The following is a 17,984-nucleotide window of genomic DNA, read 5'->3' on the forward strand; positions in this document are numbered from 1 at the left end:
GGTCAGTGGCTTGAAACGAAGATTTCTTTCTTATACCACATGTCTATATAGGGATAGGCCAGCTTTCTATGCCATCCTCATTCAAGGATTGATAGAATTCCTACCACTTGAGACATGTTACGGGGAGAGAGGGGGGTAAAAGAAGGTGGGAAGTTATGCACTGACTTAACAGTTTCTAATAGTAACATTTCCACTCTCCTGACCTTGGCCAGAGACGGTCACGGGAGTGATACTTAACTTCAAAGGGGGTGGGAAAGCATAAATGTATCATGTGGCTCAAAGGAGAAGAACCAGAAATATCAGCAAACAGTCATCAATGCTATTCCACAGGACAATCAGCAAGCAGAATTAAGCACTATGTTTTGTGGGATTTATGTATACATTCATAAAAAAAAAAGACTGTTCTAGTACTTCCTTTTTCTGTCTTACAATAAACCGAGGAATCAGAGTTAACTTTAGTGGTTAGTTTCTTGCAAGTCTTTACTAAGGACATTTTTTAAATGTTTAAAAGATAGACTCACACTAGTGTGTGGGATTCTTGATTTGCAACTGAGGATCTTATACCACAAATGTAACATTTTCTGTTGTACCTTTAATACTTTATCATATTCCCTTGGATCTTCAAGTAGTACCACAATGACTATCTTGTCTTTAGCACCTTCTCATTCACTCTTTATGTTCAGATTTCTTCTCTGCTTTACGGATTCAATTTATCTACAACAGCTTTGTTGTGTTTGTCTCCTTGTGCTCCCTTATTTCTTTCTGACAATATTTAATAGAAATATTATGGAAGCTTTATTTCACTGATTATAACTAGTAAACTATGTCATTGTCTTTGTAGTTTTTACTCATAAGCCTCACACTGACTTTTCTGCTTATCCATTCTGTACTGAAGAACTATCAAATCCATGTCCAGTGGTGGCAGTTATATCAGAAAAACTTCCAATCTACGGTCACCAGGAATTCTCAGTCTCTCTGGGTACCCACAGTCACTGGCAGTTAACAGATGACCCAAATAAAATAAATTCCCAGGACTCTAGAAATTTATTAGGAAGGATACAGATTTGTAATTAAAGCAAAAATCATAGTAGCAAAAACAAGACAGAACTTTCTCACATTTACAGTCCACAGTTAATAGTCCTAGGCTACCGTGACCCAAGCTTCTCTGATCTTTTAAATAAGCCATCTTTTTTTTTTTTTTAAAGATTTTATTTATTTGAGAGCAAGAGAGAGAGCACATGCAGAGGGAGTGGCAGGCAGAGGGAGAGGGAGAAGCAGGCTCCCTGAGGAGTAGGGAGCCTGATGTGGGACCCTGGGATTATGACCTGAGCTGAAGGCAGTCGCCTAAACAAGTGAGCCACTTAGTTGCCCCTAAAAAGCCCTGTTTATCATGACTAGGATTTGCAGCGTAAGATGCCTGTTGGTGGTTCCTTTTACCATGTCTGTATTCTAGCCAGTTGGAAGGAGAAAAAAGGAGGGTATATCCCTTATGGCAGGATCTAGAGTTGCACATACCTGTTCTACTTACAACCCACTGGTTAGATCACATGTTCATACCTAGCTATAAGGAAGTTGGGCAGCCACATGCCCAGTTAAAACATGGGGATTCTACTACTAAACGAAGAGTGAGGTAGTAGATATCGGGCAATAAGCAGTGGCCTCTACCACTATAAGGAATAATGGGGTAGGAGAGAAGAAGGTAAGAGAGAATGTCCTATAAAACCAAGGCACTTTGCCTTATAGTCTAAATAGCACCCCAAGACAAACAAATATCTAACCTCCTTACCATGCACGCTATAAACTATAAATCCAACCAGAGATATTTTGTAGTCCAATATTAAAACCAGAATGGCTATGGTAACAATCTAAACAGTGCAGGGGAAAACTGCAACATACCAAAAGCAGCCAGAAAGCCAACACTGGAGAGTGTGATCTTCTAGGCCTGACCTAGCCTCAGAATGTTTTTGGTTTTTCTTGTAAATTAATAAAGGAATTTTTTTAAAAAGGGTATTAAGAGGAATCACCCTAAATTTCAATTCTTTCTGCCACCTTCCTGGAAAGTGATTTAAGCATTTTGGTATTTAACCAGTGGTAGAATTCAGAAGTAGGAGTCTTAGAACAACATTCTCAAATTACTTGTTTTCAAAAGGTAGATTAATTAAAACCATTTAATTTGGTGCCTGGGTAGCTCGGTTAGGTGTCTGCCTTCCGCTCAGGTCATGATCCTGGGGTCCTAGGATCAAGTCCCACATTGGGCTCCCCCCTCAGTGGGGAGTCTGCTTCTCCCTCTCCTTCTGCTGTTCCCCTGCTTGTGCTCTGTCAAATAAATAAATAAAATCTTAAAAAAAAATTTTTTATAAACCACTTAATTTGAAACTACAGAACTTTCCAAAACATGCCAAGTATAAAAGTTCAATAATCAGGGGCACCTGGGTGGCTCAGTGGGTTAAAGCCTCTGCCTTCAGCTCAGGTCATGATCCCAGGGTCCTAGGATCGAGCCCCACATTGGGCTCTCTGCTCAGCGGGGAGCCTGCTTCCCCTTCTCTGTCTGTCTCTCTGCCTACTTGTGATCTCTCTCCCTCTGTCAAATGAATAAATAAAATCCTAAAAAAAAAAAAAAGTTCGATAATCAGAATGCATTACTCAAGGTAACCAAGCATTGAGTTTTTTAATTAAAAAAATTAAGATGCTTTGGAAAACTGTTTAGGTCAACACACTACATATGTTACATCTAATGCTGAAAATGAAATGCATCATTAGCTTCCACATCTTCCTCAGTCATCTACCCCTTCCTACCATTCCTCCTTACACTATTTCAAAGAATCCTAATTTTTAGTTTAGGGTTATTGTACATTCTTAACAGAAAGCTTGCATTAAAGACAATTTTCAAGAGATACCTGGTCAACAGATACTTTAGAAAACAAAAAGCTGTGCAAGTCGAGAGTATAATCACTTTTGGAAAGGAACATGCATTATAATTCCATCCCTGAGAATCCGAATACATCTCTTATTTCCTCAAATACAGGCAGGTTGGCAGCAACAACAGCAGCATCTAAGCTAAGGAACTGCAGGTCTGATGGAAGGTACATCCTTAATCATGATAATTTGAGTCATTCACATACTAACACTCTCAGGCTTCTATCCTATGGGCATGTTTCTTTTCCCCTCCACTTGGAATGACCTTCCCTCCACAAACGCTTACCCATACTTAATGATGTTTCAGTGTAAATTCAACAGTAATTTCCCCAGGAAGTCACTGCTTCCTTCCTTTGTGTTCTCACCAAACTGGGAAGATCTGGAATAGAGCTTTCACCATGCTATGTTGTGCTAATGCACCTCCTCCTTCCACATACTAGCCAAAGAGTTGCTCCAGAGCTTGCTTAGAGCATTTGAGCTCTATCTCTCCCCCTGACCAGCACAGTGCCTTAACAGAAACAGGCTTGTTAAGTCCTACAGATCTGGATTTGAGTGGCTCTGTCACTTACTAGATGTGAAATCTTGAGCTAATTACCTAAGTTCTCCAAGCCTCAGTTTCCCTCAGAGTGGTTGTGTTAACCCAGTAAGATTAGTAATTCTCTGATGCTTAAGGTAAAGTAGCATCTAAATGGAAAATTCAAAATTAGGTAAGAAGGCTGGCTCTGAGGGCTTACAAGAGGTACCAAAGCAAGAATCCGAAAGTGAATATTCCTCAATTTTCTCCTTTAGGAAACACTGTAATGCATATTTAAAGATGGTAATCTGGCAATCTTTAAAACGCTACAGTTGGAGAGCACTGCATATGGCTCAAATTTTGCAACTGACTTGCTATGATGAATGGCATCATAGACTTAGAATAACCTGCTTTTTCTGCAAGAAAAAAGGAATACTTGTAACCCCAAATATGTATCACTGAAATTTCATACTATACATTTTATACATTATCTCATTTAATTTTTAACAATTCCTAACAATTCTGAGTTGTATGGTACCTGCTCCCTGTTTTGGACTTTGGTGTTGGGGGGGAGGCTGCGACTTATTTTACACATGAACAAAGTTAAGCTTGGAAAAATTATGTTACTTGGTTATAGTTCCACAGCTCACGAAGGCCACTAGTTATACTAGGAGCTATGGACACACGAGATCTCTGCCCCACAGGAATTTGCAGTCTGGAGACATGGAAAATATGGAAATAAAGGTAAAAACTCCAAAAGTACAGAAGATCTCAAAAAAATGTGGTAAACTGTAAAGTCAATAGTATAGATTTGTGTTCCTTAATGTTACCGATGTATGACCTGAGATAGAATTTCAAGAAATGGGGTCTGGAATCTTTAAACAACTGATTCTTAATGCAGATTCATGCTTCAGATGCACTGATATAAACAATATCCAGAAAGACTTTAGGAATGAGAGGTTAAATTGGGTCATTTTTCTCATTTAAATCTAACTTTACTATTTTCTGGTATTTTCCTTGTATTCCTTTAAAGAACAATGAAAGACTTCAGTTTTAAATGGCACATAAAAAGTAGTTTTAAGTAGAAATGATACCATTAGATCTAAATACCTTATTTGAAATCCTAATTTATGAAAGTCATAACCAATTTTGTGTTTTAACAACTATTACAGCAGTTTACTAACCTAATACTTTGCGGACTATAAACAACATACAAGGTCAAATTTATGAACAAATTGATAGTCTAAATATGATTATACTGCCACCTAGTGCTCAATTTTCACAGTGACACAATCACACTTAGGATATGTGGGGAAAACCCCACAAAACAGTGCAGTAGAGCCAAGAGTTTCATTGTAGAAATGACAAAGATTTGCTTTAAAAACTGGCCTTATTTTGAGATCACTACCAATATCCTAAGGATCACTTGTAAGATTAAATAGTGACAAATCATAGCACTTTCCATGTTTAAAATAAAAATCATGTAATTCAAATAAAAAATAAAATTGACTTTTCCTAGTCAGACAATTATTACATGTTAAATAGTATTAAAAATAGTCACAAACTATTGGGAACATCCCAAGTACAGATGAAACTAAATATCACACAACCACTTAAACATGGGGGAAAATATTAAAAGACACTGAAAGCTTGACAAACTACTCTCCAAAGACGGCAGCAATAATCTCTCATCAACATGTTCTTCAGAAACATGACCTTATCTATCTCACACTGAGGTCGTACCTGTATCTCAACCCCTTCTAGTCTAGGTGGGCCCTATGACTGGTTCTGGCTAATAGTGTGTTAGTATGTGAAGGACTCAAATTATCATGACCAAGGATGTACCTTCCATCCCAGGACCCTGGCTTGGCAGAGAGAGCCTGCTTCTCCCTCTCCCTCTGTCGCTCCCTGCTTGTGCTCTGTCAAATAAATAAATACAATCTTATTTAAGAAAAAAAAAAAAAAAGGCAAGAAACAGAAAAAGCCATCATGGGAGTGGATCCTCCAAGTCCAGCTAGTGCCGTGTGGAAAGAAACAATGGCCCAGAGGAGTCCTTCCCAAATTACTGACCCATAAAATCATAACCAACATAAAATGGTTGGTATAAGCCACTAAGTTCTCAGGTAGCTTGTTATGTAATTGAAACAGAAACTGGTTCCTGAAAGTTATAAGCTGCTTTAAGAAAAACCTAAAACACTGTGGGTACCAGTTTTGAGACTGAGTGGTGGGCCTCAAGAAGCCTATGAATGAAGGCTTGAAGGACAGTGAGAATAGTGTTGCTCGAGACTGGAGACAAGGCAGTTTATCATCATAGGAGATAAGTATTTTTCTTCATATTATGAATTATTTCACAAAAAAGGATGATGGCAATGGGCTCTGTTGAGAGAGGTAATATATGGCTCTGAAGAGGGCAGGTAAGCAGTAGCTAGTGTTGAGTTTGAAATTAAGAGGAGTTAGTGACAACAGACTGCCCCAAGTTGAAGCACAAATTAAATATTAAGTATAGACTTGTTCAAAAACAATTCTAAGAGTTCCCAGTTTCTAAGGTTGTCTGATTATTTAAATCAAAGGCTATTGAAAATGCTTATTCAATAAAATGATATAATCTGGAAAGTTTCACATAAGGTAAAATGTTATGGCAAGCACATTCAAACCATGTAAACCAAGATTATTTATTAGAAAGCACATGATGACACCTGGATTTAAATCTCTATTGAATATCAATATCTCAAATATGAAAAAAGCCACAAATTTTATGCCCTAGTGGACTGCAGAATAGGTGCCCAGACTAATTTCTGCCCTGTCTCCATAGCATGTGAGATAAAGGCAGAACCAAGCTGGCAACAGAGAGCATACGCCTTTAAACCAGCAAGTTAATGCAAAGCCAATTAAATATAGAACACAACCTCAATTTATGATGGCTCTAAGACAGCAATATATGCGTTTGTGTATATATGTATACACGTACACATATTTTTAAAATTTAGACTCATGGACTGTCATGTTCATTTAAGCTCTTCTCAATATAATCTGGTGTTCTCTTCAACAAAACGGCACTTTCCTAGCAGACTCCTGCCTGGCCGCCCTCGCGGAATGGATCCTTCACTTGCAGGACCCACTGCAGGTTAATACACACTGAACCACAAATACATGAATGAGGCTACTGTGTATTTTAAAACAGGTGTTTGTTGTTGTATTTGATGTCAGAAAAACCAATTATCACAAAAAGATATTTCTTTATATAGAAAGGAAGTTTAATCAGATTATATTTTTTAATTTTCAGGCCTCACAATTAGGTCAGTTGCTTTAATTAGGATAAAATATAGTAGCTCCAATGCTGGTGTTCAAGACTGATAAGTAAATAAAAGCAAACTAAAAGATAATTAACTTCCTTTGGTTTGATAGAAGCAGAAAACAAGTAAAAACTAGGGATTCCAAGCACAAAAAAGCATGTAAGCCTTGTGGATTAGAGATCTTCCTTTTCCAGTTGGTTCATCTTACACAACCATCTGAAGTAGAAGTGAAGCTGACAGAAGGGCTGATGCAAAATTTCTGCACCATTTTTTAAATGACTACATTTAGTACAGCCGAAATTATGTTCAGTCCTCTGTTTCAGTCTCACTCTGACATACTATCAGTTTGATCTTAATACTGTGGGAATTAGAATGCGCTCATTCAACTTACAGGCTGGCAAACATTTTCTGTGAAGGGCCAAATAGCAAATATTTTAGATTTTGTGGGTCAAGAGGCTAAACTGAGGCACTTACATAAAAAGGAAAACTCCAGTAATTTTTTAATTGATGAAATTAGTAATATAATAATAGTTTGTTGTAATAACCCATCTACTACTGAGAAAGAATAGAATTCTCTTTTGGGGTGAAAATACTTCACTTAATTGGAATTTGGTTAGCATTCTCTATCATCAAAATCAATTATAAATGTTCATCTGTCAATGCTGTGTTAACAGGAATTTATGTATTTCATTTTTTAAAGTCTTTTTCACACACAGATAAGTACTGCCAAATACTGATATTAATCTGCAAGTATGATTTTAATTGAGCATATTCATTGCTTGAAAGGCATTTATAGAATTTTATTACATTCTTCTGATATTTTGCCTTTTAACATGTCATTACATTGTAGATTAATCACTCCCAATTGAAGGTTAGGTGGGAGCTCCTTAATTGCAGAGTTAAACGGATTCTGAAATATGAAAATTTCCTTTGCATCCGGGTCTGAAAAACACTGATTAAAATGTAGTTTGAGTTTGGAAAATATACCTGCTTCAGAATGGTGTGGGAATGAAGATCCTAGTTCCTGTTTAAACTTCTGACAGCAATGAAAGTATATAAAATACATTAATTTGACGTTATTTGTGATTCAAATAATGTTAGTTACTGTCAAATTGACTTTCCTACAGTGCAATTTTAACATATAGGCACGATTTTTCCTTAAAATTCTAGGTTAAATTAATATTAGCAAGTCTAGAGCAAAAGCTAATTTCTAAAGCCATTCAGTGTTCAATAGCAGTGGTTGAAGGCAGTAGTGCATCTAGAAAAATTTCAACTTGGCCCTGAGCTCAAAAACAATTACAAGAAAGCTTTGGTGCTGCTAAACTATCAAATTACTGTGTGGTAGGCAAGTCTATTTCTGACAATGATTCACAGAAGTGATGACAGTTAAGCCCCTGAGAGTAAATGAAGTTCACTACTGATACTGTTACTGATCAGCAACATGATAGATTCAAACCTTCTCTACAATGTATCTGCTGATGAATACAGAACTACAGGCTTTAAAAATATTACATTTTCACAATCTTTGAAATTTGTCCAACTAAGTCTTATTCCACATCCATTTTTACCACCATCATTTGTAACACATCTTAGCAGACTCCCCTTCAGGTTGTACTGAATTAGCATTTTTATAACTTCTTTAAAAATAGTTTCTCCTGGGGCGCCTGGGTGGCTCAGTGGGTTAGGCCTCTGCCTTCGGCTCAGGTCATGATCTCGGGGTCCTGGGATCGAGCCCCGCATCGGGCTCTCTGCTCCGCAGGGGGCCTGCTTCCTCCTCTCTCTCTGCCTACTTGTGATCTCTGTCTGTCAGGTAAATAAATACAATCTTAAAAAAAAAAAAATAGTTTCTCCTATTCAGATGATTCAAACTCTTAAAAACTGCACCGTCACCTTGAATAAACAACTTAGTAACATCTATCTAGTATCAAGAGTCCAGGGGAAATACTTGAAATTTGCCTGGACTTTTAATTGACTATTGATGTTGCTCCCAGAGTCCTCAACTATTCAGGCAACTGTTTTTTTCACGGAGGCTGATCATCTTAAACAAGTTTATTTTTTCTGGACATGTTTCTTCAGCTATGACAATCAAACACGAAATTAGTTAACTCATCATTGGTAAATGGCTTTCCCTGCATGGGCTACGAATAAGTCACTCAGAAACTTACTTTAACTGCAGCCTTATTTTTGTTCTGTGATTTTTGTGAAGAAATTCTGCTGTGATGAGATATTCACCTTTACATTTTCTAAATTTTCTGATCATTGTTTTTACTGAGTTGGTGTGGTGAGTGCTTATCTGTTAATGTCAACTGTACTTTTAGCAGAGCTATGGTATCACTGCATAATAAATACAGCGCTTGCCATCTAATTCAATAACAAAAAAACCCCACATTCCACTGTACCTTAGAAGCATGACTTTTGAAGTTCACTTTTGTCCTTTTTGTTTTTACAATGGGTATGCAAAGGTAACAAAATAAAATGTTGCAGTATGGAGACAGGCTTTGTACTCAGATGCTGAGGAGTTTTAACTGCATTACTGGGATTTACAGTGCACTGCACAGCAGTGTGATGTGATGAGTGCCCCACGTCTGGTTTCTGTTGCAACTACTAAATCCTGCTGTCATAACGTGAAAGCACTCATGGACAACAGATACCAAGAAGTGTGGCTGGGTCCAATAAAACTTTATGTATGGGTAGCGGATACTAAATTTGAATTTGGTATTTTCATAGGTCCCAAAACATTATTATCCTTTTGATTTTTTTCAACCTCTTTAAAATATAAAAGACATGCTTAGCAGGTAGGTCATATATAAAACAGGTGGTGGCTCACAGGATGCCTATCTCACACTGAACTCATTTTACTAGGAAAGGCAATCTAGGATAGAAATTTGACTCTATGCAGACAGTGGAGCGTCACTGCCACACTCAACTTCAGTTTCTCATCTCCAAAATGAAGATAATATTGGTACTCTCCTCAAAGTTTTCTCTGAGGATAAACTGAGTGAATATGTAAATCATTTAAAACCGTGCCCAGCATGTATAAGCTGTTAGTATTGTTTACTGAATAGAATTCAATTAATTGTAAGTGGATTTTAATTCCTATTAGCAACTCTGTATGATTTAAAACTCCCACTGGAGGTCTGAGGCAAGCAGCCTACCTGGATGAGTATTACAGATGTCTTCCAAATAAGACAATTCCACAGTATATCACCACCAATGTTTCTGTTGTATGTCCCATAGTCCTACTAGCAATTTCATTTCTGAGTATTTCAAATGGCTAAGTATCACTCCTTTTTTAAGGTGCTAGCTGCAACCCCACCATAAGAATAATTTTAGAACAGACCATCTCTATTCAAAATTCGGCTACATATCTGGATAAGTAAGCAAGCAGGAACAAAATGAAAATTTTAAGAAGCAGTATTTTTGACAACAGCAATTTTATATCAGAAGTTCATAAATAAATCATTCTACATAAGTGATTGGATTCATTAACTAAAAGGCTTTGAATGAGACTCAGTAGAGATACACATTTATTACTCTAAAACAGATCTTATTTAAATATCTAAAAGTGGGGAGCCTGGGTGGCTCAGTGGGTTAAAGCCTCTGCCTTCGGCTCAGGTCATGATCCAGGGTCCTGGGAAAGAGCTCCGCATCGGGCTCTCTGCTCAATGGGAAGCCTGCTTCCCTTCCTCTCTCTCTGCCTGCCTCTCTGCCTACTTGTGATCTCTGTCAAATAAACAAATAACATTTTTAAAAAAATAAAATAAAATAAAATAAAAAATAAAAAATAAAATAAAAAAATAAATATCTAAAAGCCACAAAAATCGATTAAATTTATTCACTTAAAAAAAAAAAAGACTTATTTTTACAGAGAGAGAGAGTGAGCGAGCAAGGGGAGGGGCAGAAGAGGAGGGCTAGGGAGGGAAAATCTCCAGCACACTCCATGCTGAGCACACAGTCTGATGTGGGGCTGGATCCCACAACCTTGAGAACATGACCTGAGCCAAAACTAAGAGTCAGATGCTTAACTGACTGGCCCACCCAGATGCACCTTATTATTTCATAAACACAAGTGTGTCACCACCTCCCCCCAACAGTTAAGCTTCTGCCTTTGGCTCAAGTCATGATCTTGGGGTCCTGGGATCATTGAACCCTGCCTCAGGCTCTCGGCTCACTCAGCAGGGAGTCTGCTTCTCTTTCTCCTTCTGTGCTGGGGCACATGTACATGCACTCTCTCTCTCAGTAAAGAAAATCTTAAAAACAAAACAAAACAAAAACCTAAGGACTCAGGAGACTGAGGACTGAGGGCCTTTTCTTTTGGATTGGCTGTCTCGATTTTAAATGTTCCTTCACACCCCACATTATGAAGGATATACATCTGTATACACAATAAAATATGGTATCTCTGATTTTACTCTTGTTTTTTCCCTAATTCTTTTTGTTTGTTAGTTGTATAATGAATTACCTGTAGTGGAAAAAAATCAAAATGTATTCATTAAAAGAAACTTTGGGAAATATACAAAAGCCAAGTACCCAAAATAGTGATTTCAATTAAAACCAACCAACTACTCACCTACAACAAGGCCACATTCTGGACAGATCATATCACCAGCTCTGTAATCCTCCACTAAAATCGCATCTGGATGGTTTGGACACGTGACTCTTGGAAGAGCATCCAAGCTAAATGGAAAAAAAAAAATTATATTCTCCCAACCAACATGTAACAAAGTAGTCTTTTGTGGGCAGGGGAAGGAGGGATAAAGGAAAATTTTGAACACTTTCTCAATACTATACATGTATAATACACTTAAGCTAAATCTCCAAAGTAAACATCCCAGTTAGGGAACTTTTAATTCCAGCTAGTAATTAACATAGATAGATTCCATTAGAATTCTTTTTTTCTAAGAACAGTTAATGGTTGGCAGATATGGAAGGCTTTCAAAACCTAAATGGAAAGTCTTTTTTCTCTTAACAAGCAGGCTACTAGGATCTTTAAAAATCTTAATTAGCACAGAAATGACTGGCTACCATAACTTGTGGCATTTACATATAATCATCTGGTTTGTGTGACTTAATCACTTATTTCCCCTGTGAGAGAATGAATTTCAAGTCTATTTTGTTTTTGTTTTTTTTTCCCTACTTGCTGGATATTTTAGTAATAGATTTAGAAGAGTGCACTGAACCTAACAAGTGGACAGATGAGGGTGACAGATGTGCCTCTGCTGAACTTAAGACCTGAAGATTTCATTTAGTCCAAAAAATGAGTTTGCTACCATTCAAGAAATGGTTTTAAAAGCTACTTTTTAATCTACTTGTGATAGTACTAATGTGTTCAATTATTCTATTTTGAAAATGAAGCAGTTTGGGGAGACACATCAATCTTAAATGACATAAAAGAATCAATCAGTTTTAACAAGCAACAAGAGGGGTGCCTGGCTGGCTCAGGGAGGAGAGCATCTGACTCTTGATCTCAGGGTTGTGAGTTCAAGCCCCACACTGGGCATAGAGCTTATTTTAAAAAAGAAAAATAATAAATTAAAAATAAAATAAAAAGCAAAAAAGGTATTTTACATAGATTTAGTAGTTATTTCTCTCACAATCTTAAGTGTTTGATATCATGGAAAGTAAGTCCTCTTTAAAAGTTCAGTTGAAATACTACAACACAGGTTATGTTATGGTCATCACGAATATACACCTAGGGGCGCCTGTGTGGCTCAGTTAGTTAAGCTTCTGCCTTTGACTCAGGTCATAATCTCAGGGTCTTGGGATCCTCTCCCTCTCCTCCTGCCCCTACGGGCTCCTGCTCTCATTCTCTCTCTCCTGCACATGTGCTAACAAATAAATAAAATTTTTGAAAAAACAAAAACAAAACACCCCACAAATATACATTTAAAAGACATTATTAACCATTCTTACGGTAAGTAAGCAGGTATTTGTGGTTTTTGGATAAATTTTCAAATGTCAGCAAATATAATTCGGAGTGTTAATTCTCAACATAGCTGATTCCCACTGAAAACTAATATTCCACATCCCCAAAATGTATATATTCAAGTTAACCAAAACATGTCTTGGATCTTTTCATTAGGAAAATGGGGGAATGGAAGTTTGTTTTATAGTCACACTTATTCCATAAATTCCTATTACGGAAATATTTTAATAAAGTATGATAAATTAAGTCAGTATAAATTATGAAAAACTGTTGAAATAAAGGAAAATCTTTGCAGAATAATAGTAATTACAAATAGGCAGCCATATGGCACACAGCATACAAGGATACAGACTAATTTATTTTGCATTATTAAAAAAGTAGAACATCTTGTGTATGTACATAAATGATATGTAAACATCTCAATACTCTAAGTAAAAAGAGTAAGTTAGGGATTTTTTTTAAAGATTTTATTTATTTGAGAGAGAGAGAGAAAGTGTGAGGGAGAAGGAGTGAGAATCTGAAGCAGACTCCACACAGAGCCCTGATGCAGGGCTTGATCCCACAAGGAAGATCATGATCTGAGCCAAAACCAAGAGTCAGATGCTTAACCAACTTAACAATCCAGGCGCCCCTAGGGATTTTATACAAAACTGGAAAAAAAAAAAATGAATTACACTTACACGCAGTAACAAAGATGACTCTCAAAATGCTGATCAAAAGAAACTAGACACAGAGGAAAAACACAGGCCATCTATAGAAACATTAAAGTGGGCAAAACAAATCTACGGTGTTAGAAGTTGGGAGGTGGTTATCTTTGGAAAAGGGGTAACGGCTGAGGTCAAGAGGAGGCTTCCAGCGTGCTAGTGGTATTTAATTTCTTGACCTGGGTGTTAGCTATGTTTATCTGCTCATTTTGTAACTGAACTGTGTACTTAAAAGGTATGTGAAAACTTCATGAAAAAGATAAAAAGCAAGGCAGCAAACTGTTTACAACAGACTTTGGGGGAAGAAGAGAGGTTAGCACTGTTTGTTAAACATGCCTGTTAAATCATAGAATCATTAGGAAAACACAAAAAAACTGGTTATAATGGCTGCTTTGGGGGAAAATTAGATGGCTGAGAGCTAGAGAAGAAAAGAAACTGCTTTTCACTTTTCTTCTTTTTGCAATATTTGTATGTGTCACCTATCCAAAATAAAATGAATCACATTAGTTAACTTTAATCAGAAAACCCACAAGAATAATACAAAGGAGGAACCACACAGTAGGGTGGTGGGGGAAGTAAGGGAGAGAAATGAGAGGGAAAGAAGAAACAACCACCAATGACATTAAACCAATTTAGAGTCCCCAAGGAGCCAGATAAACCCAAATCTCACTTTATAGCTATGATTTATTGGGTGCCTACTGTGTATCCAGTGCTACATATATATTAATCTTCAAAGCAACCTTACAAAATAAGGATTATTTCCCTACTAAAGATTAAACTCAGAGAATGATTAGCCTGAAATCACAGAATAGTGGTGGAGTTTAGCTTTGAACTCACAACATTTGGCTTTCCTCTGTGAAAACACAGGCAGTTTCATAACCTAATAACCGCATCTTACTCAGGGGGAAAAAAGCTAAAGGCAGAAATACCAAAATTTACCTTTGTTCTCACTAGTAGAAAAACTCTAGATGGACAACTGCAATGACACATCTATTTAAGACCTGGATGTGTCCGGAAAAAATTTATTTCCAAGATTATTTTTTAACAAAGAAAATAAAGGCACACAAAGGAAAGTGTATTCTCTTGGTAAAGAATCTATCACATGAACTTACTATATTTAACTGCTGCAAATTTTTCTAACAAACACAATTTCCTGTCCTATTATGTGGAAAAGCTGTGCCCAAATATGACATTTACCTTTCAGATCTACTGCCATGAGAGAATGTAAAGTCGTATATAGGTATCTTTGGGAAGCTGAAGTTTTCCACTTACCTACAAGGAAGCCTTTCCCAATGGAGCCACACCCAGACAGAATGATTGAGCATTCAATCATAGAATTACAATCAGTAAACAAGAGTGTCATTGGCTTTAAGAGTTGTTTCCAAGTTGTTTTAGCTAACACTGCCTCCCCTGACACCTTTTTTTTTTTTTTTTTTAAATGAAGTACAGTAACATAAAGCAGTAAGTCTTAGGAGTTACCACAAAAGAGCCTGGACTTCTCCAGTTTGCTATTTTGTGATAACAGCTTTCATTGGGAACTCAATTCCACAGATGATAATAAATTCAGAAAAATTATGTCAAAGGTACCTCTCAGAAGCTATAGAACTAAGTTGATACTTTTAATACATTCTGAGTTAACTAGAGGCCAACTGTGTGATAACAGGAAATAGATAAGACATTCTACACTTAGTTCTAACACTAACCTTGGAGAAGTCAACACTGCCATGACTCAGTTTACACTGATGCAAAAATACTAATATCTACCTCATAGTAGTAATGAGAGATATAATTAGGGTCTACAAGCATTTTTCAGATCACAGGATTAAAGGCTGCCTCTAAGGGCACTGCATGCATTTCCTGTAGATAGGAGTACTTCACATTTTTAAAATATTTTAGAGAGTGACTTCCCAGCATATGTAAGTAATTTTCTGCAGGCAAAATTTTCTTCAGGAATATGCAGAAGACGTTTGTTAAATAAATAAACAAACAAATAAATAAATAAATGAACCTCTTAGAAGGGAACTTATCAACTCTTCGGAAATGCCCTAGCTTCCATTTCAGAAGGCCTCCGGAATGGTAATCAGTTTCCATCAGGCTGACGTCCCTAACTTTCTAGCTGTCAGATCAATAAAGGCCTGGAACTAACCCTTTCCCGCTCTTTGGAAAAGATCGTGGGCTGGTTGAGCCACAGCTGGAAAAACAAGCGTAGAAAAAATTAACAAGAAAAAACACGGTTAAAATATTCCCAAAAGACGCGAAACCAGGGGCTGGGGACACAGTGGCCCCCGCAGGGTGATGCCTGGGCGAGAAAACAAGCCAAGACATTGGAATGGTAACGCCGACGGCTCGGTACCCCCTGCGACACCCCTGACAGCCCTGCCGTCTGGAAGTGCCTTTGTCCGGGTCGGCCAGCCAGTCAGCCGCCTCTCCCCGCACCTCCGGAGCGCTTTGCCAGACGCTGCAGCCCCGGTGGCTGCCTAACAACTCTGCCACTCTCCGCCCGCCCCTTGGCTAGCCTGGCTCGGCCAGTCGTACTAACCGGCTGGTAGACGCCATCTTCACGGCCACTGCGGTCCCAGCTAGAAGCCACAACAGACGTACCGAGAACAGGAAGAGATTGTGGCGACGAGACGCTCCAAGATGGGCTTTTATAGGCGAGCCGCCCACGCAGTCGTAATAGGGCGCGGCTACGGGTCGGGAGAAAGGCCAAGAAAGGGAGATTCTGTACGCCACGTACTTTGCGTTTTCTTATTTTCCCATTCCGTCTCTGTGATTTGCTGTGTTGCTGAGCGAATCAACAAAACTACTTAGGAGAATTCTCAAGGTAACTCTACAAATAGGCTAAGCCAGAGATACCCTCAACGAGACTGAGCCGAAATACAAAGACAACCCGGCCTTCGTAGCGGGGGCAAAGCCCGCATTCCCGAGAGTTTACTACCCTCCCACCCCCCAGCCTGGAGTCAGTTAACGCCAGTTTGAGCGCAGTCCTTACTTGCCCAGAGGGGCGATTCCGCTTAAGGAATTTGGAATAAAGAGAGAAATTCACTTAGGTCAGCCAGAACAGGTGTCAATGCTGACTCTGTCAACAGCTAGCAAGCTGTTTCTTCTTAGGCACGTTCCTTCTCCTTTCGGCGCAAGGGGTAATAGTATCTGCTTTGCATACACTTTTAGAATTGGCAGGAGATGAAACAAAACCTTGGGAGAGCACTCTGCACCCCCGAGGCAGGGAGATGTGGGCCCTATCCTAATTTTTTTTTTCATAGTCTTTGCAAATTTGATAGCCGAAGTACAGAGAACTTAGTACAATGTTTGAAACCTCAAAAGCAGGACGCCTGAGTGGCTCAGTGGGTTAAAGCCTCAGGTCGTGATCCCAGGACCCTGTGATTGAGCCTCATATCGGGCTCTCTGCTCGGCAAGAAGCCTACTTCCTCTTCTCTCTCTGCCTGCCTCTCTGTCTACTTGTGATTTCTGCCAAATAAATAAAATCTTTTTTAAAAAAATGAAACCTCAAAAGGACCCTAGATTTATTAATTAGCCAAGCTAACGTCAGAATAATAATAATAATAACAACAACAACAATAACACTACCAAGGATCTGCTGAAAATAAACCAACCTTGACTCTGGGAATCAGAGGAAAGAGGGTGCTCCAGGTTTCTATGGGGATGAAGACTTAGAATATAGTGGCTGCTTTGTTCACTTGGGCTTGGGACTTAAATGCCACTGAGCCTTCATTGTTTTCTTGAAAGGTGGGAAAGCCTCGCTTCCTCAGAAAGAACAAGGGGTGTAAGAAACAGAAGTTTAGAAACTGAAATCCAGCTGGAGTTGGGAGAGCTTTTTTTTTTCTTTTCTTTTCTTTCTTCTTTTCGCTTCTTTTCCTTTCTTCTCTTTTCTTTTTTTTTTTCTTTTTCCAGTCTTCCAATTTGATATTCTGTAATGTAAAAACTTGACTACTTGACTGTACTTTGGCTGGTGAGGGGGTGGAAGGTGGGGTTCTCCCTTAACATCTGGAAAACTTTCAAATATGCCATTTCATTTCAGCTCTGCCAACTGCAGACAGAAAAGGGCTTGGGGATGCTCCACCCCATTGGGGCAGTTAGTTTTTGTAGATAGAGCACTTTGACTCGGGAGAAAAAGGGGGAGAGGAGGAGGAGGGCAATTAGATACCTCAGGAAGATCAAGAATAAGGACTTACCACCTAATGGTTTATGGTAGGGATTCAGAAATGTTTGCAGAAGAAAGAAATCAGAGAAGTTGAAACCCCAAAGGAAAAGAAGCTGGGCAACCTGTTAAATTACTTCTGCCCCCACCTGGAGCGTCTCTTATCTGTCATAACCTCGCTGGAATTTCTTTTATATTAAAATAGAAACACTTTAGGTAGGCCATTCTTTTTCTTTTGTTTGTACAGCATTGGCAATTTATATAGCATTTTCATCAACATTTATCCCATTTAATCTTTACATCTGATGCGAAGATTAAAAAACATCTGATGCAAAGATTAAAAAACAACACAAATACACATGCACACAGAGTTGGAGTTTTATCACGTAGGAATCAATGGCCCGGAGACTAGCATTTACCAAAACTTCTGGTGTGTCAGTATCATCATTTCTATTAACTTAAATATGTGAAT

The 17,984-nt window shown here is 38.2% G+C and overlaps 1 protein-coding gene across 1 annotated transcript in view; it reads right to left on the reverse strand.

Annotated features, from left to right (window-relative positions):
- The window catches only part of LOC111143150 (general transcription factor IIB), a 32,632-nt gene extending 15,966 nt beyond the window's left edge, over positions 1 to 16,666 (reverse strand). Inside the window, exons 1-3 of the mRNA XM_022496655.1 lie at positions 16,346 to 16,666; positions 15,893 to 16,040; positions 11,294 to 11,400 (exon numbers count right to left, since the gene is read on the reverse strand). Coding sequence (XP_022352363.1) covers positions 11,294 to 11,400; positions 15,893 to 15,909 — 124 coding nt within the window. The 5' untranslated portion in view covers positions 15,910 to 16,040; positions 16,346 to 16,666. The remainder of the gene's footprint in view (positions 1 to 11,293; positions 11,401 to 15,892; positions 16,041 to 16,345) is intronic.
- Between the last annotated feature and the right edge of the window lie 1,318 nt (positions 16,667 to 17,984).

The sequence above is a fragment of the Enhydra lutris genome, unplaced genomic scaffold (genome assembly GCF_002288905.1).
Source record: "Enhydra lutris kenyoni isolate GAN:26980312 unplaced genomic scaffold, ASM228890v2 scaffoldscaffold9, whole genome shotgun sequence".
Taxonomy (NCBI): Eukaryota; Metazoa; Chordata; class Mammalia; order Carnivora; family Mustelidae; genus Enhydra; species Enhydra lutris.